At 36.6% G+C, this 25,187-nt stretch overlaps 1 protein-coding gene across 7 annotated transcripts in view; it reads right to left on the bottom strand.

The window, feature by feature from the left end:
- Positions 1 to 892: 892 nt before the first annotated feature.
- Positions 893 to 25,187, bottom strand: part of SH3TC1 (SH3 domain and tetratricopeptide repeats 1) — a 36,961-nt gene continuing 12,666 nt past the window's right edge. For 4 of the 7 annotated variants that reach the window (XM_083832743.1, XM_083832744.1, XM_083832745.1 and 1 more), the window contains exons 3-18: positions 24,247 to 24,321; positions 21,664 to 21,863; positions 18,501 to 18,606; positions 16,564 to 16,707; positions 15,682 to 15,859; positions 14,792 to 14,865; positions 13,737 to 13,932; positions 12,686 to 12,813; positions 11,726 to 11,767; positions 8,600 to 10,288; positions 7,709 to 7,889; positions 6,087 to 6,237; positions 3,863 to 3,985; positions 3,421 to 3,571; positions 2,321 to 2,517; positions 893 to 2,099 (exon numbers count right to left, since the gene is read on the bottom strand). In XM_083832743.1, coding sequence (XP_083688869.1) covers positions 1,869 to 2,099; positions 2,321 to 2,517; positions 3,421 to 3,571; positions 3,863 to 3,985; positions 6,087 to 6,237; positions 7,709 to 7,889; positions 8,600 to 10,288; positions 11,726 to 11,767; positions 12,686 to 12,813; positions 13,737 to 13,932; positions 14,792 to 14,865; positions 15,682 to 15,859; positions 16,564 to 16,707; positions 18,501 to 18,606; positions 21,664 to 21,863; positions 24,247 to 24,321 — 3,866 coding nt within the window. In that variant the 3' untranslated portion in view covers positions 893 to 1,868. The remainder of the gene's footprint in view (positions 2,100 to 2,320; positions 2,518 to 3,420; positions 3,572 to 3,862; positions 3,986 to 6,086; positions 6,238 to 7,708; positions 7,890 to 8,599; positions 10,289 to 11,725; positions 11,768 to 12,685; positions 12,814 to 13,736; positions 13,933 to 14,791; positions 14,866 to 15,681; positions 15,860 to 16,563; positions 16,708 to 18,500; positions 18,607 to 21,663; positions 21,864 to 24,246; positions 24,322 to 25,187) is intronic. The other 3 variants (XM_083832746.1, XM_083832747.1, XR_014583067.1) reach the window with 2 other exon arrangements.

The raw sequence follows: 25,187 nt of genomic DNA, 5'->3' as shown, positions 1-25,187 counted from the left end.
ATGAAAGCAAAAATCCTGTGGAATCAGGGCAACAAAAACTTTATCTAGTCTGAAAACCCAATGGAGAGTAGACTGCCAAGCACTGAAAAATCAAGCTATTTTACAGAGAGCAATTTTCCCAGCTCTACGGAGAGATACAAGATTTACTGGAAATACAAGATTTCTGTTGAGTTTTCAGGCCAAGGCAAGGAAGAAGACACATTTCCAATGCTTATTGAGACAGTATGACACCAGAGTGAATGTGTTTATGCCTTTAGTGTAAGTTCCCAAGCTACCTGAACATTAAAACTTCCAGCTTTAATGCTTAGTTCAAGTCTGATTGCAAGTGTTCAGAAAAATTGAGTGGAATTGGTTTCAGCAGTACACACTCCTACAATCAGGGGTCTGATTCATTGTCCAACATAATGCTTTTTCTTTTTTAAAAGCAAAGTGCTAAGCTATATTTGGTGAGTGGCATATATTTACAAGCATACTCTATTCCTTTAGTGGAGGAAGTCAACAAACGAATGAAGAATTCACAAGGTCAGGAAGATGGCAAAAATCAAATACCCGATTGCATATGTGTAAAATTTCAGAGTCTGCTGCGAATGATAGTTTTAGGAAAGAAAATAGATTCTTGGGCAAAGAACCAAGATGATGAGAATACATAGCTACACAGACCAGAAAATAAGTTGTTTCTTGCACCTCTCACTTCCCCCAGGTTTGACAATAAAAAACAAAATACAATACATAGCCGACCCACCCCCCACTTACTGAGTCTGTGTGCATATCTTCCGTTGAAGCTTCCATTCTTTCTAAAAGTCCCTTAAAAATATAGCAAAATATAGCAAAAATATAGCAAACTGTTTTTATATGAAATTGTTACAGAGAATGAAGAGGCATGATTTCAAAATTTCTCTGAATATTTTAATTGAAACTAACAGACTTTTTCGTAGATATACACATTCAGTATATACAATCTACAATGTTATTTCTAATAAAGCTTTAATATGAAAATGTTTTGAGGCACAAAGATTTAGAACTACCAAAATTAACAATCTAGTGTTTTTGCAACTAACGTGAAAGACTACATTTTTCTGAATATAATGTAATTATATGTAAAATTGTAGGAAATGCTGTGTTAAGTCATTGCAGACAATACTGACAATTCTGAAGAACGTCAATTAAAAATGTCTTTGGAAAGAGAGAAAGAGAGCCTTCACATGACAAATGAAATCCACGGAACAACATGCATATTACTGGAGACTTCATTTCTGAGCACCGGTTAGTTTTTACAATATACAACATCAGGATTTCAAAGATAATTAGAGGCTCTGAGTTCTGCAGTAGGTTAGTTTGTTGGGAAATGAGGGGTGATTGATTGCTAGGGAACTGGATCAAACTAATTCTCAAATACTGCATCTAACATGGTTGTGCAAATACTTCTTTGGCATCAATTAAATTAAATAGAGGTAGGTCAAACAAGAACTAGGTCATACAAAGAAAGCCAGTTTGTGCGGAGAGCTATTTCTCTACAATGCTTTATTAAATACTTTTCATCACATATATGCATTGCTCATTTTCCAATATGCAACTAGGCAAAAAAAGATAGCAAAGAAAACTTTAATATTAAAAAAGAATAAAGGCTGATGGGTTTTGGTTTTAGTTCATAGGCTGATCCTCAAATAACAAGTGCAGGACTGTATCTTAGAAATGATAAAATGCAGTCCACTGTCATGAAAACAGGTAATTTATCTTGGGATGCTGAACTCCTGCTCACAGCACATGCAGTTTGAGACACTGAACTCATTCTGCATGCTCCTGCCAAACCCATGCAATATTTCTTTAACTATTTCTGTAATTGCTAGATTGCATTGTTTCAAAGTTGTTTATAAACTCTTATAACACTGATCAGGAGCTAGATTTATTCTTCTAACATTCAGCTCTGTTGCAAACGTTCTTGCCTTTTGATAAAAGAAGAGAGACATTTCCCGATCCACAAGGAAGTTGTGGTAGATTATTGCAAGTCTTGTGTAAATCTTCAGTTGAGCTTTTTTATTGCCCAAGTCCATGGCAGCAGCAAGTGCCAAATGATAATAGCCTGCTGCATCAAAGGGATCCTGAAATTAAAAAAAAAAAAGGTAGTACCTTCTACAGTACAGCTGTGTAAGAGGACATCCAAGCTCAGTTTGTTAGGTAACAAACCAGAAAAATATAGTTTCAGATCTTCTCCCACCTTATTATTTACATTCTAAATGCATAACAACAATTTAGTAAAGTGATGTGATGAAACATTACTCAGCATAATGATTTTTCCACAGCATTTTTTAGTATGTCTTACCTTAAGGTCATAGAATATTATGTCTCCTAAGTTCAAGTACACCTTGACGTAATACAATGTTTCCTCCTCAAACTCCAGGGGAGAGGAACAGAGGGACAAGGCCTTTAAATAAAAGTGTTCAGCTAGTTCACAGTGACCCAAATGATGATGGATGGCAGCCAGACGATGATAAGCTATTCGTTCATTTAGCTGATTTCCTAATGAGATAATGTACAAATCAGGATAAAATCAAAGAAACAAAAGTGAAATTTTCTCAAACCAGGATATATCGGTATTTTTTTTTTTTAGTTTATTTCTATATAGTATTTTGTTGATCAAAACTATTTTTGTTTTGATACATGGCCAAGAGATACATGGCCAAGCCTGCCCTTTTCCTTAAGAAAATTCCCAGAAAATTTCTGATTTTTTTCGCTGTTGGATTTGACTGTCTCTGGGATTTTCTAAAATAACTGCATTCATACCTTTCATGTATCACACACTGTGTGTATTTACAAAGAACAGATTTTTTTTTTTTTTGGAAGTTTTCAAAAGGGTAATAGATAATGGGATTACAAACTTCCTTAACCTCCCCAGTGAAAACTTTATATTAGAAATTATATGAAAAAAGATCAGACTGATCAAAATGATCTGTCCGTGCACGTACAGAGGGACAGGAGCATTCTTAATCAGTTGAACAGTTCTCAAAAACAAAGAATATCATTTTGGAATCTAGCCTTATTGTTTTTAATTACTTTTTCCTTGATCTGTTCACCAGCAAGGCTACAAGCAAATCTGAATAGAGCACATGATACTCATAAGCATCTTGGCACAAAAGTATTGATCAGTATTGCAGCTTGGCTATAAGAAAGCACATTAAATTTGGGCTTGGAATCCCACACTTAATTCTGTGCTGTACACTTTCCATATGAATTTAGAGTTTGAAGAGGCAACAGTAACATTATTTTTTCTTGAACAGAGGCAAAAATAGCAAGGAGAGTATTGTTATGAATTCCTGTCAGGAAATCTGACTGAATTTGAAGGACGAAAACATCTTATTTTTAGATTCCTGTCTTAAATTGGAGATATCACTCATATCCAGCTGTAACTGAAATTGGTCTTACCTAAATTTACACTAAGCATAAGAGATGCTTTTGCATATTCCAGACTTTCCTCGTAAACCTTCAGATTCACCAGCAATTCCACCAGTTTATTATATAATCTGAGCTCAGTGTTTTTGTTGCCAATCTCAACAGCAAGTGGAAGAGCCCTGTCCTGAAATGCACAAGAACAAGTTAGGTATTTATGAACCCCAAGTTGTGCGCTGAAAAACTTCTGTTTACATCATGTCAAGCAATTTCTGGTTTTCTTTTGCTCTTTGAATATATCACATCTTAAACAGAGAAGAAGAATTACAACAGGTGAAATCTACTAATAGCATGGCATAAAGTACTCAGTTACAATAGGTTATAATCTTGTTTGCTGAGAGATTCAGGATTTGTAGAAATCTGTGACAAAGGGAGAACATGTAATTATCGATGCTGTAAAAAAAAACAACACACAAACCTTGTAGAAAGTCACTGCTTTCTCCTTTTCCCATGAACCATTGAAAAATATGTCTCCAGCAGCTTCAAACAATTCCATTGCTAAATTGGGATCTCCTGTATGGAGAGCAGCATCCTGAGCAACCTGAAAACAAGGAATGGGGTAAAAAAAAGAAAAAAAAATCTTGGTAATTTCTTGATTAAAAAATTATAAATACTATTGATTGAAAAAAATGATCTTGTTAAGGCCCTTCTTCTTATTAGAATATAGGAAAAACTCTACTTCATGAGACCATACTTTGTGTTTTTTTTGGTACGCTCTTTTTGAGTGGTAGATGCTGAAAAAGGAATATAGGCACATACAGAGTTACAATTTCCCTTTCTCTGTCAATAATATCCTACTAACTTTTTCAGCACACAACAGAACAACAAGGGAAAAAAAAGTACTGTTCTCAATAGTTGTAACACTAAATTGAAATCAAATTTATCATAGAAATAAATGATTGTGAGTTAGATATAGCTAACAGCACAGATTTAAAAGCCTGTGAATTCTGTAACTAAATGCAGCTCTACCATCCTGGCTGCTCTGAACTAAATGTATGCCACGTTAGCAAAAAAGGCTTAATGAGAGGAAGCATACACCCGCCCCAAAGAAAGTAAGTGATATCAGGATACTCAGTTACTGATAGGATAAGTAGTAATGGGAAAGGGGACTTGCACACAGAGCAGGATGAATCTTGTTTTGGTTTTCAAGTTGCATCAAACTAATACAAGTGCAACTCCCAACTTTGGCTCAAAGGCAGTGCTCCTTTTCAGAATGTTTTGGCTTTAGGCACCTAAGAACTATTGTTTTACGTTTTTGGAAGTTGTACTTTACATGCAAGTTGAGTTGTGATAATTTGCACAAATTACTGGCACTGTGGTCTGCCTTCTAGTGGGCAGATTCCTCTTTTAAGATTTTCCTTAAGCAGAGGTACTCAGTTCTAAATATCAGATTCCATATGTACATATTATGGAATGTACATGCATGTCCCTGACCCACCCTTCCTCTTGAAGAGGAGTGTAACAGAGAAAACCATCCCACACGTTGATTTAGGTTTTGCACCACCAGGTGAATGACTGACTTGGAGGCTATAAGATAAAACCGTTTAGTAAAAGAAAAAGAAATAACACGTCTATAGCACAGTTCCTTCCCATAAATGCATTTATTCGGTCTTACTGGCGTGCATTCAAAAAGCTAACAGAAAAATTAATTAAGTTAGCCAACAATGTGTCTCAGCACATTTGAAACATGAATTTGTTCCTTATGGTTTCCTGCGTCTTTGTGTATTTTTTTTTTCAAAACATCTTAACAGTAGGTGTCACGTTATTTTATTTCATGATCCTATTTTGGTACCACTCATACACCAACCAAGACTCAGATCTTGCTATGTGAAATGCTGTATATATCCTGCGCTACAAGGCAGCACTCTCCCTTACGATGGGGAGAAGGATTTTTAAACCCTTTAACAAAAGCAAGAAATTAATTTCCTAAATACCTAAGTGATTGGCTAGAAGTTGTACAGATCATTACAAGACTCAGGTCTATGCTGCAGTGCAGCTCCAAAAAAGACTCCAGACAACCCAGCTGCAACAGTCAAGGCCTGGATCCCAGCTTCAGGTCATCTTTCAGACTGTTAGCACAGCAACAGAAGCAGCAGCAGATCCTGCTCAGCTGCGGGGGGTCCAAGCTGGCAAACCATCAGCTTGAGTGCTGCAAAGGCAGCAGCAGCTCCAGCTGGCCCTATGCCATGCTGTGCACAGCCATGGAAGGAATGCTTTAGATGCTCTGGAAATGCTTGCTGAAGAAGCTGCTCTGTTTTCCTGAGGATCTGGCCTACAAGCCAGCACACTATGCTAATTATGTTATCCACCAGCACATAGCACACATACATGATTCAATTGCTGTGGCGCTGCACAGCTGTTAAGACAATGAGGTAATAGGATGAAGAGATGCACAGAACACAAAATTTGCAACAAAGCAGGCAGTAAAGGTCACTGCCCAAGATCTTTCCAGAGTCCAGAAACAGGTTAAAATGGAACACCACATGAAGATGCTCAGACTTTCAGCTGTTAAGCTTACTACATGAATGGTGTTACTATGTGTTCAAAACATCAGTTAGCAAAATCTCTGGGATTGTTATATTTGTTTACCATGCCACCTGCTCCATGCCGATGACATATGTATGCTTGTGCTGACAACATACCTGAATATAAAGATCCACAAGCTCATTCTGCCTCAGAACGTAATATATCTTTCCTGCCCGTAGCCAAGCGTATGCTTCTTTCTCTTTTTTCTGGAGATCTATAAATATTCCAAGGCTTCTTTTGGTATATTCCAGAGCTGATCTGTAAGCCCTGAAATGGGGGAAAACTCCTTATCACGGAATGGCTCTTCAGAACGGGGAATGTTTTTCATCATAATTAGAGAAGTGTTATATTAATGTAAAAGACTGTTGGTTCAAATCTGTTTTCTGTTAGATTGTTATCACATTATGTTATTTCAGAGTGATTTATTTAGTTTTATTTAGATGTTATTTTTTACCCTACCTCACACTAGTGACAGGTAGAAAAAAATCTTTCCTCATCTTCATCTCTTCTATTATTTGCTCTTTTTCCTACAAGCCTCAGAAAGAAATAGTGTTTGTAATTTTCTCTTTCTAAATATCATCTAGGGCTTTGACTTATGCACAGTTCAGACTAATCCACCCTTGTACAAAATTTGGGATTGGGATAGGGGGGAGAATATAAATTATGAGGTCACTGGGCAGCACTGATTGCTGCTTACAGTGCTTGATACCAGCCACAGAAGCCCAGCCACAGAAGCCCCAGATTTCTTTATTAAATCCTTCTCTATCTATCTTATGGTAAATTCCCATCACCATGACCAGATGCACTTTCCTCCAAGCACAAGGCACAAGCACATTAAAATATACCATGAAGTACATGGTTGCTTTTACAGCAAATGGAAGCAGTTAAAGCAGAATATATTAGATGGCATATTAGAAAAATTAGACGCTTGAGCTTCAGCTACTTTAAGCTAAAATAAGCATCTACTCTCCCCACAATCAAGCATATTTTTTTCCTATACTGAGGTATGCCTAAAGATATCTGAATCTAAAGTGACTCCAAGTGAGATACAGTAAGAAAAGAATTCAGACAAAGCAGACACAATCTTAAAAAAAACAATCTTTGTTGTTGTTGTGAGAACCCCTTAAGTTTCTCAAGCACCTGTTAATCACTATAGAGCTGTGCAGTCTATTTTTTCTTTAATGATAAGCCAAAAAATGGTATTCTGAGAACAAGAACAGGGTAGAAATTTCTGGAGACTGACACTGTGCAGTTATGCACATAGGTTTTCTGTTTATATAAATTTTGAAAAACATTTCCTCAAAGGGAAACACTTAGACAGAGACAATTTGATATCTTACTTGGAATATCCCGTTCAGTTTCCAATGGAAAAATTGTCATGGAAAATTTATCATCGCAAACTAGTCACCTACCAGCAATAATCCTAGTGATGTCGCAGTGAAGTGTTGCATAGCATATAATTTTTTCAAGCATTTACTTACATTTTAAAAATATTTTGGCTCTTGAAGTGGTGCTACTCCCTGTTGAACATCTTGTCTCCCTTGGGAGATGATAGTTACTTAAAAAAGCAAAATCAGAAGTCTTCACTAGCTCTGGATCCCCTTCAATTATAATAAAGTGTGTTGGCAAAGCAGAGAGAAAATATCAGTCACACTCAACTACTGTAAAAATTGAGATCCTTTAGCATGGCAGAAAAGTTAAAATCAGGATAAAACCAAAGTCATTCAGCATGTCTTACCTTTCTGTTCCTAAAGACAAGTAGAGCTGACTAATGGTTTCCAAAATTTGTCCCTCCAGAACTTTATTGGATATCTTTCTAGCTAAAGATAGTTGATATTCATTGTAGATGACACACTGAGCCTCATTGGGAACAACTGTACTGTAGAACTGACACAGCAGTTTAATTGCTTGAAGCTGACCTAGGGGAATAGATACGAAATACTGCCATGAATTTCTATTTTAAAATGAAAGTTAAATTATTTTTAAAATAGCGCATTCCTACTGTTTCATAAGCTCAGAAGTCAGTGAATAACAATATAGAAGTCATGACAAGAAGATTCCACCACCAGCTTCTTCACCCTCAACAAAATTAACCAAGGCTAGAGGTTACTTAAAACTTGATTTCTAGGATAAAGTGATAAAACAGTCACCTTACCCGCATAAACTGCCTAAATCAGCAAACACAAATATAGCATGGTTCTTCTAAATACAACTATTTTATGCAAAAGTAATCCAGAGTATCCATTGTTTTCATATATTTATATTTGAGTCTTTTCCTGTTTGTACAGCCAATGATATCGTAGCTATTATAAATATTATTGAACATCGATATTATAAATAGTATTGACCAAAGAAGTCTCTAGACTTTATAGTAACTTATTTAGTTGTTTCTTAATGTTTAAATTTTCTCCATCATTTCTGACAAGCCTGAAAAGTACCAGAAAAACAAATAAGTATTTATTTTCTCCACCATTACAGAATGGAGCAGACTTTCATCACAGCTGTCATGTAACTGAACATAAAATGTTAAGGAAAAACCATTATGTATGGTATAAACCATTATATATAACAAACATTCCCAAACAGGGTATGTTTCATAACTTCAAGAGAGAAAAAAAAAACAACCTACTTTCCAGATGACTTGTCTCCATTGCAACTAAAAATGCCCATTCATAATAAAACCTTCCTTTTTCTCTTTGAGTTCCACTAACGTAGTAACATCCCAGTTGAAGGAGGACTTGGATAAACTCTTGGCTACAGTCCATGCTTGAAAGTTTGGAGAATAGCTTCACTGCCTTGATATAATAATGTTCTGCCAGCTTATTGGCTTCTGCATGCAGGCAGAGCGCTCCAAAATTAGCCAGGGCTATAGCTTGGTTATGGGTCATATTTGCCTCTTCAGAAAGACGTAGAGCTTTGTAGCAGCTTTCAGCAGCTTCCTTTGTGTTGTTTGTTCTTTTCAAAGCAATAGCAAGCATATTATAAGCAACACCTAGTTGTCGAGGATTGCTCCGTGAGGAGTCTACAACAGCATTTAAAATGGTTACTGCCACATCGTATTGCCTGTAAAGAATGTATAACCAAGCAAGTGAAACCAAATAGTTAATAGTCTCCTCTGGCTTCGCAGATGTATCAGAGTCCAGCGCTTTCATCACGTAAACAATGGCTTTTCCATACCGTTTGTGGTGGCTGTACAGTTTTGCTAAGCTGAGATAGATGGTGCTGCATAGTCCTTGTTGCTCACTTGTAAATGCAGAAGACAGAGCTTGTATCAGGTAAGGTGCAATTTGGGATGGAAGTATTTGTTTGAGTTTTCTCAAGCCATAGAGCTTCGGAGCATTTTTGATGACTAAATCAATCCTTTTCAAGGAATCCATTAAAGTACTTGAGCTCTGGGAAGAGGAGACTTTTATGCAACTTAACACAATGTGTGGCAAACACTTCTCATTGTAGGACTCTGCTAGTTTGAAATAACAGTTGTTGGATAAGTTGTTTTGTAAACCCAAATTATTAAGCAACAATTGCAGCCTTTCTAAGAAGGGCAGTGCCTCTTCATGCTGTTTGCGTGCAGTGTAGTGTTTTACCAGTAGAAAGCACGCCCTTGCCTCCGCATGTTTGTTCTGGCTCAAAATTGTCCTCTTCAGAGCATACTTCAGAATATCTGACTCTAGGTCAGTACTGCAAATGTAGTTGGGAATTCCCATGAGAAGAGATGTAGCCTTGTCAAAAATATGAGCACATTTTTCTTTGTTCTTCTGTGTCAAGTAGATGGCTGCTAGATTTGTGTAAAGGGCAATTACAAAGTATAAATCACTAAACCCTCCACTTACTGCCCCCAACGCTTCCTCAAAATAAACCCGAGCTTGGGAAAACTTCACCTTTTTAAAACTTAGCCTGCCTAATAGAAAGCATAGCCTTGCTAGTGCCCAGGACATACCTGCTTTCTTTGCTAACTCCCTTGCTATGCTAAAAAAGCTAACCAGTTCGTCTTCTTCTGAAAAGCCATAAAACATGCTATTAATAAACGGATAAGAGAAATCATACAGGTTTTTGAAATCTCTCTCATACTCTTCCCTATTTAAGAAGAGTAGCAATGACTCAAAGACATCAGATGCTTGACCATCATCTTGATAGATGTAGAAGCAAGGTCCTGCAGGTGGAGGAAGGATTTCCTGATTTGGAGACTTGGCAGAATCCTTTCCTTCAGTAGCTGGCCCTTCTGCCCGTGTGACCTCCAAATTCTTGAAGTTCTTTAAGAATTCTTCTATCCTGCCATTCTTGCTAGTGGATACCATGTTAGAGTGTGAACATGGAATTTCTGCAATTCAGAAATAATTCACAGATCAAAGTTTCATGGGTGCATGTACACAATGATCTTTCAGACCAACAGAAACATTTATCAGTAGAGGATGTTGTTAGGAAACACTATGTAAACATAATACTTTCTCAACAATATGTTTAGGAGACAATCCAAAGGTGGGGAGAAGAGAACAAGATGGGTCAGGGAGGAACAAACATGGGAAATGGAGGAATGTGGATAAAAGGACTTGCCACACCTAAGCACACTGCTGTTCCTGATCACCAAAGTCTGTTCCATCCTATTTAACTAACACAAACTTTTTTTGTGTTTGACTCAAAGTACACTTCGAGTGTATATTAAAGCAAGAGCAAGCACTACCAGAGAATTACAATTCAGACTACCTGGTAAACTGGAGACCACCAGAATCTGGAAAAAAACAGGGTCTATAGTGGAGGCTGAATAAAGGGCCCAAGGTCTGGGCATGGATATGGGATAGATTTAAGGTCTGAATAAGGGTAAGCCTAAATTCTGCTAGAAAACTAAGGCAGATTAGCCAGGGAGGGTGAGATGGAGCTCTATGTGTTGTTAAAGTCTGAAGTGGGCGCCTGTGAAAGTACTGTACTCTTGCCCACATTATTTCCACGTGGACAGCCATGCCTGTGTAATAGGTGTAATAAGATTCCGTTGTCAGATACCAAGCCTGCTTCTCTGCTGGTGCAGATCATCTTTCCTAGAATCACAAAGTTTGTGGTTATCATTGTGGTCACTGATCTAAATTCTTCAAGAACTATCACTACTGAATATATTATAAACACAAACAAGACAAACATGCTATCATTTTTCAGTTCTCCCACTGTTATCAGGTTACATTCATAGTCAGTGTAAAGCTTACAGCTGAGTATCAACAGGAGTTTATTGACCTTGCAAATTTGAAGAGCTCAGTTTCCTTAGAACTCCATTTATGAAAGTGTTCAGCAGAATCATAAACATAAAAATTGATATTTAGAAAAATGTTAGTACAATGGAAGTAATGGTAGTAACAGCTTAGTAGCTAAATTCCAGTGGGAAATAATTCTGCATTCTCAAAGTCTCTCCTCTAGGGAATGTATTTATGGGATGTTTTCTAACAGACTGAAGATATACTAGAATTCAAACTGGGCACTTGCCAGGTGTCCCATAAAAAGTACTTTGCCTTCTTAAACAAAATGTGTGGTCACATCAGTAAAAATAAGTCATGTACTTTGTAGTAGGATAGCAATGTCTGAGAAAGGCATCTGATACTTGTGAAAGCTACAACATCTTACAGCCAAACCTAGTGATAAGGTAGAGAAGCAATGAGAGAAGAAAGTTAGAATGTGAAAAGACATCAGAAAGACAAAAGCAAAAAGATTAGAAGCTACCTTAGTTTTAATAAATAAAAATATTTTAATAAATAAAAATTTGCATATTTATTACCACATTCATGAGTTTTCTGAAATTCCTGTTCTTCTAACTGGTCTGTAAGAAAGAAAAAAAGCCATGTTAGCTTACCTCGTATCTTACCTCTTTTTCATCTCTAAGTATTCTAAAATATAACTTTTTTTTTCCAGTTCCATATGGTGGAAAAATTGGATGTTCCCTGTAAGTTTAGAAAAGATTAATTTCCTAAGTCTGACCCAAAGATCTAGATTGAAATGTCTAACATAACACATCTGTAGAACATTTAAGAATTACTTTTGTATGTAGAAGATATTTCTCGGGATATGCCAGTTGCCATGCTGATTATTTTCACTGTCTTGCACAGCCTGTGGTGGGATAAGAAATTGCTGCTCCTGGTCAGTTTAGCAAGACAGTTAATTATATTGACTACCTTAGACCAAGTCTCTACAGAGGAAACCCCGATTGTCGCAATTACTTTATGTGAAGCATAAGCACTTCGACAGATAACAGCTGTAGAGATGATGTAGCTAAAAGTAAGTTATTTCTTTGTATGAATAGATTTTGCTATGCCTTTGATAGTTAAATGAAACACGAGGACGTGTGTGTTTACACTACCCATCAATAATTATTATGCCACGTTTTCTAACAAAAATGCAAAGCAGATATTTAGCTGAACACAGCCTTTTCTAATGCAGCACTCTGTCATTTGAAGGCTTAAAGATCTGTTCAGCTCAACAGCAGTATTTGAAAGTCCTGCTGCTCAATTCACTCAAAAATGGACAAAAGAGGATTTCTAAATGCTCTGCTGGGAAAAGTTTTGCATCAGCAGGAAAATAAATCTAAATGACGTATCTACAATCAAACTGAACACCAATATATTTCAAAGGAGCTACAAAGTCTGGAATCTCATTAAAATAGAAAAAAGTCACTTACAACAAGGATATAGGAACAATACATGTATCCTGGGCAGCAAAAAGGAGTAAAACACGTACTTACCTATTCTATACACAGAACAAACATCTGTGATAGAAGTTTGCTTCAACAAATGTATCACTTCTTCTAATTGTTTTTCCTTTGAAAAACAAGACAGCTCTTCTGCTTTAAGAAAATCCAGGTCTTGTGCTCTAACAAAGAAAGAAGCAACTTAGAAGGTGTCTCAAAGCAGATTTGGCTTGAGGAGCTTAATGAAGTTTGAATGCCTCACTAAAATTTGAACTTGTTAAGAGAAACCAATACAGGCTTCCCATTACAGGTCCTGTTGTGTTCAAAATTAATATCAGTCATCTTAATATCAGTCATCATATTTACAAACATATATAGAAACTAATGACACCTAATGATGCTTGCAAGCTAACAGTTTCTGCCATATCAGAGTAAGTTTTGTCCCTATATCACGGTATAGCATTTTATGAGAGAATTTATTAAAAGCACAAATATTTAAGGACATTATGAAATTGATTTTCTAATAAGCTCAAGGTTACATATCAAACTGCAAGCAACATCTAAGAACTCCTAATTTCAGCATGCAAGCAATCCAGACATAATAAGAGCAGCCTATTTGTCCCAATGCATTCTGAAATGCACATTTTTATGGGTTTCTTTTTGCATTATGAACAATTATTCATAAGTGAACCTCATATGAAGCAAATTAAGGCCTATGGTGATGGTACTAGCAAAATCAGAAGTTGGATACTTTAACATAGATCTTGACACCAGTAAAAATGGAATCTTCTGAAACAGTAAAAATTCTTGGATTATGTGATCCAAAGAATAGACACTGAACCAGATATACACAACTACAACAATCCCTTTTCCCAGTAAGAAACTCAGGTACAATGTGACAACACTTCCCAATATCTAAGCTAATTTCATATTCCCATTTCTTTGTGTTTGTTCTGACTGATACACACTACGGCAATTTTTATCAACAGGACACACAAAACCAAACCAAAAAACTGCAAACTTAAGTTTAACATTCAGTATTTTAAAGCTCAAGAGACTCTTCCTAAGCCTCTTTTGGTTTCCAAGCTAAATACGTAACACTTACTTATTTCCAGGTAAGTCCAGTTTAACATAATTCGTCTTTACAAAACCTATTTGGCCAGTAAGCAGATGTCTTCCAACAAACCATTCCATGCATTCAACGAGGTAACCAAGGATCTCAATTTTGTCTCCTTCCTGGAAACCAATCTCTTCAGGCACAGTACATTCATAATTCATCACAGCTAGACAGGATCCCGTTGCTGTGTAATAGAGATAAATATTTGCAGATACAGTAGTTTAACAATACACTTACTAGAATAGCAACTCAGCAGAGAAATGTATTTAGTGAAAGACATTCCTGGAACCCGAGTTGTACAACCAATGCAGCAAGATTTAAAGCATCTGTATGGAATCAGTTTGGTTTGAGCAATTAAAATTGTGAATAACAGCATAAAAATCTATACTAGTAATTTCCCAGCCATTAGAAAGCAAAATCTAAAATCTTTTCAAAAATCTGAAACAGTGACAAAAAGGAATTGTTCTTAGTCCATACTTTCTGTCTTTTGTGCTGCCGGGCCACAGCACAAGCATTTGAACCAATTTATAAAATCTTTATTAAGTAAATATGCAGTTATATACCATTCCATACAGTATTGAAACTGACTTGTATGGTAGAAAATAAGCCATGTTTACTCTCTAACCTGAGCCCGACTGTATGAGTGTTATTTTTCTGTCAGTATTAACTAAATCAGTACACGTGTGAAAGATCTACAAAAATTACAGTGGTGTGTATTCCTATTTAAAGTTTATCATCAAATCTACAGAGGCATCAAATTAATTACTTTGTATCTACTTAACAAAACATATAGGAGACAAGAAAAGGAGACATAAGCCTAAGAGTTTAACTCAAATTAGATATGCCGAGCCACTTATTTTGTAAAACCCCTTTGTCATAGACAGATTTATGCTCTCACTAATTTTACAGCAATGCAATTTTAAAAGCTGTTTTCCCATCCTAATACAATGAAAAGAAATATTGAACCCTTCAGAGTCTGTCCTAGTGAAATCATAGAATACATATTTTTTTTTACATGTTGACATTTGAATGGAATTTCTTACCAACTTGCCTGATGGATTTACATTCAGTTTTGTATGTAACATCAATAGGATCAGAATACACTTTAAGAAACCATCTTTAAGTAGAAAAAGAAATTGTAGTTAGTGCACAAAACACCTTATTAAATCTTGTAACAGTAACAGTTATATTTTAAATGCATTTAAAACCAAAAAGATGTACTCCTCCCAAGTATCTTTCAATTTCAACACTCACTAAACTTCAGATACAGATATATTTTGAGCAATGTTAGCACTGAAAGAAATATTACCTCAGTTCCTCATGCAACCTAGCAGAAAAAGCCTTGCTACTTCTCCCTGCCCAAGATCCACAGAAAAATTACTGCTTTTGAACTACTGAGAACACCAAGAATGACTGATTTTTTGATTATTCATAAAATAGGGAGTAGATTAAGCCCACTGATAAAATTTTGGCTTTCTAGCAATTACGAGATTGGATATGAACTTGAAAGAAACTGCAATATAACTGCAGATGGCTTCTGCCAATAACATTGAGTAAAAACACTGCTGTCTTGTCCTCATCTATATTTCCAAGCATCCCACCTGTTACCATCCACACTTCCAAGCATCCTGAAAAATGAGAGTTGTCAATTTAAATTATTTTAGAAATACTAATAGCTTATATTTCAGACTCAGAAAAAAAAAGGCAATATCTAACTTACAAGATGGTAAACCATCTTCTTTAAAAGCTGCACTGCAGGCATTGGAATTAATTTCAATTACTTGATATGGAAGGAAATAGAGCATTTGTTCCCATTGTTGATAGAAGATGGATGTTCCATAAGAAACCGCCATTTAGATGGATCTTTCTCTAAGCAGATACATACGCATGAAACAGATGCATATAAAAGAGGTAGTTAGGGTCAGGTACCTACTGATGAAAAGGGATCAGTGGCTCCAGAGAAACGTTAGACAGCATGGTCATGTCACCATCCACAGATCCATCTGTTACATCTTCAGTAAAAGCTGCAGTCTCAAAATAAGTGTTCGTTTCGCAGTCTGTAGCCGTTATCTTTGTTACCAGATTGTCAGGATGTAAAACAAAAAATGCCCCTAAAAAGAATGCAGTGTAGCAGATGCCATTTTATGTAATGTTTTAATGCCATACAAGCTTTAAAATTCTCTTCAAGAGCATCTGTAGCATTCAATTAAAGATGGATAATTTGAGATTTCACAATTATTTTCTTTCTCATTATTTATCAGATTTTCATACATTTCTGCCTAGTTTCTATTTCAGTAAAATGAAATGTTCTGTGAATTGTAGAACCCTCTTCTGCATTATTTTGCAGCAGATTACCTGGATACGTGTGTCTATATTCCCTGCAGAACACAAGAAAAATTCCTATTGCATTGGTCAATGAGCTATCTAGCCCAGCATTCTGTTTCTGACAGTGGCAGCAGATGTTACTGTTTAAGAGAAGCACATAAACCTGGCAGCTATTTGTAATCCCTTTTACATCTCCAGGATCTGCAGTAATATTAACCAAATTGGAATGCACATCCCTATCTAATCCTTTTGGTATCCATTTATGGACCAGTTGCACTTGAATTTATCTAATCCCCCTTTGATTCTACTGAACTCTTTCTGAGCTGCTCCTTTCTCTTCTCTTTTTCGTACACTTGGATTTAATAGATTTAAATTTCCACTTAACTAAGTATTTGAGTAGATCTTAAGATTTACTTTCAGGATTTTAAGAAACAGCTATAAAGAAAGGCACTTCTCTAAATTTAACCTTAGCGCATACAGTCTTCCTTACCTTCTTGTACTAGCAGACTTCTGTACATCAACTTCAATGATTTTTCATTTACACAGACTTCAATGCCTGTTTCTTCATCCTCTTGAGAACAGAGCCAGAAGGACTGATCTAGGAATAAATTCTCCATGCAATGATTTATAAAACCTAGGAGAAAAAAAAAAGAATTTGTTTTCTTTGCAGTGTTACTGTATTTTAAAGAAAATAACTTTCAGAAAGTCAAACTGGGGTATGCATTCTGACAGCTCCATTATTGCTTAACCCATAGTGTATAACACTATTGTTACAAGGCAAAATTACATCCATTGAGTCACGTGCATTACAGCTACTTTTGGTGCTTAGTTATCACAAGCTACACCTAAAAGACGCAGAAGTTCTTTGTCTCTAACATTGCTGAAAAAGCAGACCATGTCCTCGCATTACAAGGGTTCCACATGGTTTAGCTGTATTTCAAAGGTTTTCACTAGCAAGCTTTGAATAACAGCTGCTTAGCATCCCATAATAACAGGTGACTAGAAATAATCTCTTCATAAATTTCTGTTGCCTGAATCAGCTATGTCGATTTAAGTAGATACTGTGCCTGGGAATCAAATTCCTGAAATTTCTTTGAGACAGAAATAATACTGCATATCAGAGTTAAGTAAGCCACGAGACAGTGCTTGATCTTGGAAATTGGGACTCCTTACATAAGGATTTACAGCTTTCAAAGCTGTATCATGGTTACAGGAACATCTGAGTTGATGTAGTATGGTAGTAGTGTATAGTATGGTGTAGTATGGTAGTATGTTATAGATGGTAGATTATTACTTCAGGGACCAAGATTAGAACATTAGTTGATCCTTTGAGTATACAGTTACAGTGGAGAGGAAGGGGTGGACAGAGCAGTGATCAAGGTGCTACTCTGCAGTTTGGAAGATGCTAATTGATTTCCTTTCAGCCAGTCTCACATAAGAAACTTCATCTTTTTGTGCTTTCTCTGTGAATTTGGATAAGAAAGGTATTTTTTCTATTTCACTAAGGAATGTCTTAAAATACAAAATGACAAATAAAAAATTAAAAATAAAATTCATTATATTAGATTTGTCTGATGGAAACAGACAAACTCAAAGAAGTAGTGCACACAAGGTCCTCCATACACAAAAGAAAAATATAATCAAGTGAACAAAATTAAAAGACAAAATCTGATTCAAACACTATTCTTCAGAAAAGACCCGTGAAGTTATAGGTTATTAAAAATGGAACTCAAATCAACAGCACCATACTGCTACAAAACGTATGCTCAGATTTAGAAACAGGACCAAAGCATGCAAATCTGTTTTACTTGATATTTCATCTGAAGCCTTACCAACTCGGTCCAGTTTGCTCATTACTACTCAGGAAAGATGTGGACCAACTAGAAGAGTCCAGTGGGGAACATGATCAGAGTTCTAGAAAATACACTCTGTGAAGAAGGATTAAAGGAATTAGGGTGGATTTTCCTAAAGAAAACAACACTGAGGGAAGCATGAGTTAGAAGCCTTCACTTAGGTCTGAGCCTGGTGCAAGGAAAGAATTATAAGTTCTCCATATCTATGGTGAGCAGAAAAAGCTGTGAAAGTATTTAAGTAGCAGTATGGATTAGGCACTACGGCACAAACACTTGGATTAGAATAAACTGCTTGGAAAGAAAGCATGATCTGATGCTAGGGTATTTAGACTAAACACCATCCAGAAATGATAGCTGTTACCTGCTTTGGTACAAATGCAGGTTCTCTTGGAGGTGGGGGATGTCTCTCCAACCCTATCCCCAGTACTACATTCAAGCACGTTATTTACTGCTATTAGGAGTTATCACATTGAAAATCTCAAGATCACATTCAACATATTCCCAGTCAAACAGAAATTATGTGCAGAGGAATAAAAAAAGCATATTGTACTGTTGTATGGTAAAAGAGCTTTACCCAATGAATGATAAGTTAGAAACTTCCATATTTCTTCAAAAGTTTTAAATGTCACCACTATTAGATCTTGATCGCTGTGAATAGAGAGCAATCTAGCAGAGAGCTCCTAAAAAAAATCAAAAACAATATTTTAATTACAATTTTACCAGGCTCAAGCAAAATTTCTCACTAGTTAACATTTATACTAAAACATTATGTACTAAGAAGGGTAAAAAAAACAGGATTTGGCCTATAAAAGATACCTCTTCTTTAACACATACCTACAACATACAGCCAAACAAATTTTAGTCCGATTTATTCTTACCAGTTATGCTAATAATTACTCTGTAAATTCACAACTCTGGAATTAAGACTGGATGAGACCTAAAGGCCTGTGTTTCAGACCTGTCTCTGTACAGTGGCCAATATTTACCATATGGAGTGTGAAAGCCAGGCAGGCATCTAGTGATCCTTTCCAAGAATGCCCTCCTAGCCCAGAGCAATTTACAGCTTAGGAACTTCTTTTGCTAGGAGAACAGGCATTAATATTAAATACCAGAAGGATTTTTTTTCCCTGATATTTTAAAATATCTCTAGATCATTTGAGCCACTGTAAATTTTTAGGATCCACGGCATCCTATTGTAGGTTCGCCTCAGAGCTCTGTACACATATGACAACATACCTCCTTTGATGCATCTTTGACCTCAGTCTTGTGCCAGAGGAGACATGGAACAGTCATTCCCTTGTTCACTGGTTCCAAGCATTAAAATTAATTAAATATGTTGGAATATTATTTTTTAGAATATGCACTAAGATCCTTTCCTCCTCATTTGTAACAGTTCATATTGTTGTGAATTTAACAAAGAGCAGCAATAATCTCATAATTTACAATGTTGAATTTTATAAGGACAATGCTAACGGTGAGAACTACATAAACTTTCAAATTAGCGTAAGAAATATACATTTTAACGGATTCTAGCCAAAGATCGACAATAAACAGCTAACTGACGTACAACCAAACTGTTTAAAAATGGGGCTCTCCGGTGCTGTTGGTTGCTATCTTTCAGGGAAATACAAAGAACTGTGGCACTTTATGAGTCAAATATCTGAACCAGTATCTCAGAGAATAAATCAGATGCACAGCTAGAAGGTATAGTCTTACTGTATCATTTCCCAGTACTGTACCTTTGATCCTGGCACATCATAAATTGAAGTGCAACTTTAAAAAAAAAACGAACCCTGCTGGGCAGCTCAACTCCACCACAACTGCTCCTTCAATCCCCCTCCTCAAAGGAAGAGGGGAGATTAATATAATTTATTGCCTATCACTAGCAGACTAGAACAGTAAGAAACTAAAAGCAAACACCTTGCCCCCATCCACCCTCTTCCACCTCCCCCCAGGTGGTGCAGGGGAACTGGGGCTGAGGTCAGTCCATAGCACTTCATCTCTGCCACTCCTTCAAGGTCACTCCATGCCCCTGCTCCACGTGGAGTACCTCCCACGGGATGCCATCCTTCCTGAACTGATTCTGCAGAGGCTGCCCACAGGCAGCAGCTCTTCAAGAATTGCACCCCTATGGGTCCATACCATGGGGTCCATCCATCAGGAGCAAACTGCTCCAGCACAGGTCCCCCACGGGCGGCAGCTCCCCCCAGGCTCCCTGCTACTGCGTGGGCTCCTCTCCACGGGCTGCAGCTCCGGCCCAGGGCCAACCACCACCACTCAGGGCTCGGCTCTGGCCAGCAGCAAGTCCCTTTTGGAGCCAGCTGGACATGGGGCAACTGCTGGGCTCTGTTCACAGAGGTCACCCCTGCAGACCCCCTTCTACCAAGCCCTTGCCACGTAATCCCAAGACAGATCTGGAAATTGATTTTAAATCTACAAGTTCTCCCTCAAACTTTTTCTGTAATCTAAGCACGACAGAATTTTATCCACTGTTTATGACTTATGTCTTGATTTTAAAAGTTCTCTGAAATAATTGTTTAATTTCTATCTTTCTAATTCATGCAACATGAACACATTAAAATAGTAATTCCTTTTTGAAAATAAAAGTCCAGTTTAAGCCTCTTCCAACAGGCACGCCTCATCGCTACTTTGATCTTGTGCATACTCTTTTCTTCACCAGATTAAATATTAACAAGAGCCTGAAATCTATTAATAAATTGCCAACATATGCTAAAATATCTGAGCCTCAGGGGCTTTATGCACTGCTGAATATCAAAACAACATTCTAAGGAAATTTATCATTATAAATCTTGTTTCCTTCAAAGTTCTTTTCCCAGTCTGTTTCTAATAAGGCCACGAATCTAGCCTATTTGCATGCTCTTTTCCTTCTCATCACCCGTCTCTTCCTCCATCTCCTCCTAAACAAAAGTTAGAGCAGAGCAGCAGGAGTACAGACTGTTTTCACAGTCACAAAATCAGCAGGCTGGTGATGGAGGGTTCATAACATATGAAAGGAAAATCATGTAGGAACATATATATCTAACAGTCATAAAGTCATAACTAATTAAGATTTCAGTGTTTGGCTTGCTAGTGAAGGAGGCTAAAACAGAAAGAGGATGCCAAAGGTCAAATGGTATCATCCTGCTTTTTTCTTCAAGAGGAAAAGGGAGACTAAGTTGTATTTCTAGCAAACCTCAGTGGTTGTACAGAATATGTTTCCTATATACTAACAAATTAAAGACAGTAATAAAAAATGTTTAATGCTCGTGTGCAATTTAAACCTATAGCTATCTAGCCCTATGAAATCCAATATTTATACTATTCTCCTTCAGACTTCCACTTTGGCTTTGCAGTGGATTTTCTAGGTAACTTACATGCCAAATGACTATAAGCAACTGTAAACTGAAAAGCCAGTATGAGGGCAAATTAATAAATCACACAAAAGACAATTTCCTGTGATGTAAATCAAAGGAGAAGATATTTTAATTAGAATTCTTAATAACTTATTTAGCTAGGTTTATTTGGCATGAATTTGGTGTTGCTGTCTCTTTCAGTGGTTTGATATTTCTAATGTCTGTACATCATTTTGTGAACCAAGAGAAAACTCTGGTCATTCAAATTCAAGGATACAGCATGCAGATGGGCATGGAACCCAAGCATCTTGCAGATGAGTTCAGTAGCATAGAGCTGTATTCTCTGAACAAATAAACCTCTCAATTCCAAAACAGTTGACTTACACTGAAAACTGCCATGACCTCCCTGCTGTCATTTTCCAGAAGACGGAGCTGTTCTCTGAGCTGTCTTTGGAGTCTGGGATCGGGACATCCACTCTTGCGCCTTACCATTGTTAACTTCAAGGAGATATCTGGAGAAGGATATCCATTTATAGTGCTACAAGTTTGGTGATGAAGAATCAGTTTGTAGAGCCAGAAAACCCCTCAAAAGCAGAGAATCTACATTAAGAAATATTTTTACAGTTTCGGAGACAGACACACAGAAAATTGAGCCGCTGCACACATGGGATTTTTTCTTCGTTTTTATTATCCAGTAGGAATAATGATCTAGCATAAGACAAGATTTTTCGTGGTATTGTAACAAAGGCTTCAGCTATGCAAAGGATTTGATAGTCTGAAGAAAATTTGTAAAACAACTGTCATGTTTGGGGATGGAGAAGAGAGAAGAGGAAAAATCAAGCAGATTGGTAATTTATCAAATCAATCAGACAGCTCTACAGGCATTGAGAACATGCCCAGATTTCCAAATATCCTGTGCATACCTTAAAAGTCAAGGCAAACATATTAGATAATGGCATCTCAGGAAAAGACAACCATAGCTCAGTGTGTTACAACAATGCTCAACGCTAATCTTAAATTCATGGTTATCTGACACATCAGCCGCACTACTTCAGAAGGCTTCTATAAATTGAATATGGGAAAAGCTCTTTCACAGCTAAGCTGGTTGAGCAGTAACAAACCAAGATAAATGGCCAAACTAAAGGCTCACTTGCATGATTTCCTCATCACATGTGAAAGAATCTGGATACCTATGCTCAGACCTTAAAGTGATAAATGAGAAGCTTTTACAACAGCTAGGGGTATAGTTGTTACTAGCTCCTCTCAGATAAAGAGGATCTTCAATAAAGTTGCTTTCATTCTTCTGGTCTGTTAATTTAACTCAATAACAGTAAATCATATTCATAAGGTTTCAGATACTTTGATAGGCACATAAGCCAACAATACCCACTCAGGAAGAGTTCCAATTGCAAGCATGTGTATAGGTCATGTTTCCACCAATAACTGGGGTTGTTGTGCATCCTAAAATATTCCAGCTCCTCTGAGTTTCACCTTTTAATCCAGTAAAATAGATACTTTCACATTCTGAAGTGTTGCATCTTAATCTGTTTTCAGAGTGCTTTCTGTTTCTGGAGTTTTAAGACTGACTTGAACCTGAATTAGTCATTACTTTAATGTCAGTAAGAAGGGTTTCTCAGAGATACAAAGCAGTATTACTGAATTACAAGACCTCTCTGTATAGCTGTGCTCATACAATCAACTGTTAGCACAAAGAACACAAATTAAAGCCTTTGAATGTTACTCAGATCACTTTTAGGTAAGAGCATTGTTGATCTTTTCATTTTATTCAAAGCCATGACAGATGCTGGCACAAGAAAAGACTTTAAGAAAAGTTTGCCTAAATTATTTTACATAATCAAATTACCTTCAAGTTAAATACTTAACTCTATAAACATGGTTTAAGTCTTATATGAGTTAATAAGACTGAAATAATAAATGCATTGAACGAAAGGGACTAAAATATGTCTGCTTCTGCCAAGAGAACAAATAATAATGGCTTATGGGAATGAAACAGTCCAAAACCCAATTGCACCTGTGGTAATCTTCCTGTCTGTCCTGATCCATACCTTAATTAAAAACCCAAATTCTGTGTGGGTTAGGCAAGCATGTACTTAAGCATGAGTAATTTCCCTACAAACCACCATATGCCAGAGCACATCCCAGTGTTGTTTCCAATTTCTTTATCTCCAGAACAGAATCCAGGAGACTGGGTTCAGGGGCTGCTTTAAATTCAGTGAGTTAAGTCTGTCTGCACCCTTCATGCAAATACTGAAGCCAGACAGACTACAAAGGACATCATGCACAGATATTTCTCAGATATCAACATCTCGCAAATTATCAGAGAAGTAATTGATCTGTTGGTATAAGAGCACCTAGTTTGCTTGCAGGAAGGGAGAAGAAACTCCCAAATGATGAGGAATTCACACATTTCCTTTAAGAGTCAAATATTTTGATAACAACCAGTCTGTTTTTTTCGTTTTCCATAAGAAAATTTAAACGTGATTACACCCTCAATTCACAGAGTAGGCCAGGAGCCCACCTGAAGAGAAGCCCGTTGTACCTGCTTCCTGGAGAACTGCACTCAACTCCAGCTTTATTAAAAATACAGCATTTCAAATTTTGAGACTTGGAAGGGCTGCAAACTTAGAAATAAGGCATTTGAAGAACTGAAACCCATACATAAAACAGTGAACTTTTTATTTGTTTTTCTTGTTTTTCTTAGCCATTCCAGTATAGTCCATAAACAGTTTCTAGCTTTTATTGCAGTTAATAAATTACCTTTTTTTTATGAGAAATTGTCAATCATAAATCTTATGTAAAAGTTAAACACTTCATAGGTGCCATGAAGCATATCATAAAATTAGAGGAGTGACAACTGCAAATGCTGTTGTTGTAGCTGTCTCAATTTGAAAAAGCAATGAGAGAGCATTGTATGACTGCATGATATAAAGGCAGAAAAATTCTTACCAGTTGGAAAATTCTCAGCTTGACTGGGAAGGGTCCTTGAACTGACATTTGTGCATTTTTCATTTTGTGGATAATCTGTTATGATAAATAAATGAACAGTTAAGTGCATTTTTAAAGTCCACATAAAAAATATTTCATTTGATGCACTGTAGAAGTACTAGAACAAAGATTTTTTTCCCCCTTTCTGCTTTATAGTTCTCCAAAAATATGAAAAGTATCTGAAGATCATTTCTCTCCCACTAGGGAGAAAGTTAAATCTTGGTTTGATCATTTTAACGTGAAGCTTTAAGATGGAATTTTCCATCAATTGAAAATTGATGGAAAAGAAAACTGAAGTCCCATTTGGGAGGGAGCAAAAGTCAGACACCATTGTCTCTTCACTTATACCTATACTAAAAAGTGGCCTCCGCTGAAGTTTCAGTGGTATAAGTTACAAATAGTATCAATGACCCATACCAATACATACACAAGGAGAAATAACCTTCTCTTTATAGTCGTTACAAATTTAATACTTGGGAGGGGGGGTAATATAAAAAAATGAGTGATATGAAGTTTTAAAAAATTAACACAAAAAAATAGTCTTTTTTTTTTTGACTCATATATCTTCCAGTCCTTTTGGAAATAGTAGGTTTTTGTGCTAGAAAACACCCACCCAAGCGAGTTCTGTTTTCTCAAAGTTCCCTGAGCAAAAAATCAGTGAAGACAAGGCTTGATATTTCTAAGGAAGAAAGTGGTAAAAAAAAAGTCTATTTTTTAAAAAAAAGAAATTTTCTGATGCAATTTTCATGTATCTTAAGCCATTTTCCACTGCTCTGCTTTTAAGAAAATGGTTGCAATATAGCAGGATGTGGAAATATCTTCCCTTTCAGTGCTTTTGTTGATGTTATGTGAACAAAGGCACATGATCAACTAAGAATACAGAAGCACAGAATTTTCCTACT

The sequence above is a fragment of the Anser anser genome (assembly GCF_964211835.1).
Source record: "Anser anser genome assembly, chromosome: 4".
NCBI classification, from domain to species: domain Eukaryota; kingdom Metazoa; phylum Chordata; class Aves; order Anseriformes; family Anatidae; genus Anser; species Anser anser.
The sequence above is the reverse complement of the archived record's forward strand: the minus strand, read 5'-3'. Positions and strand labels throughout refer to the sequence as shown.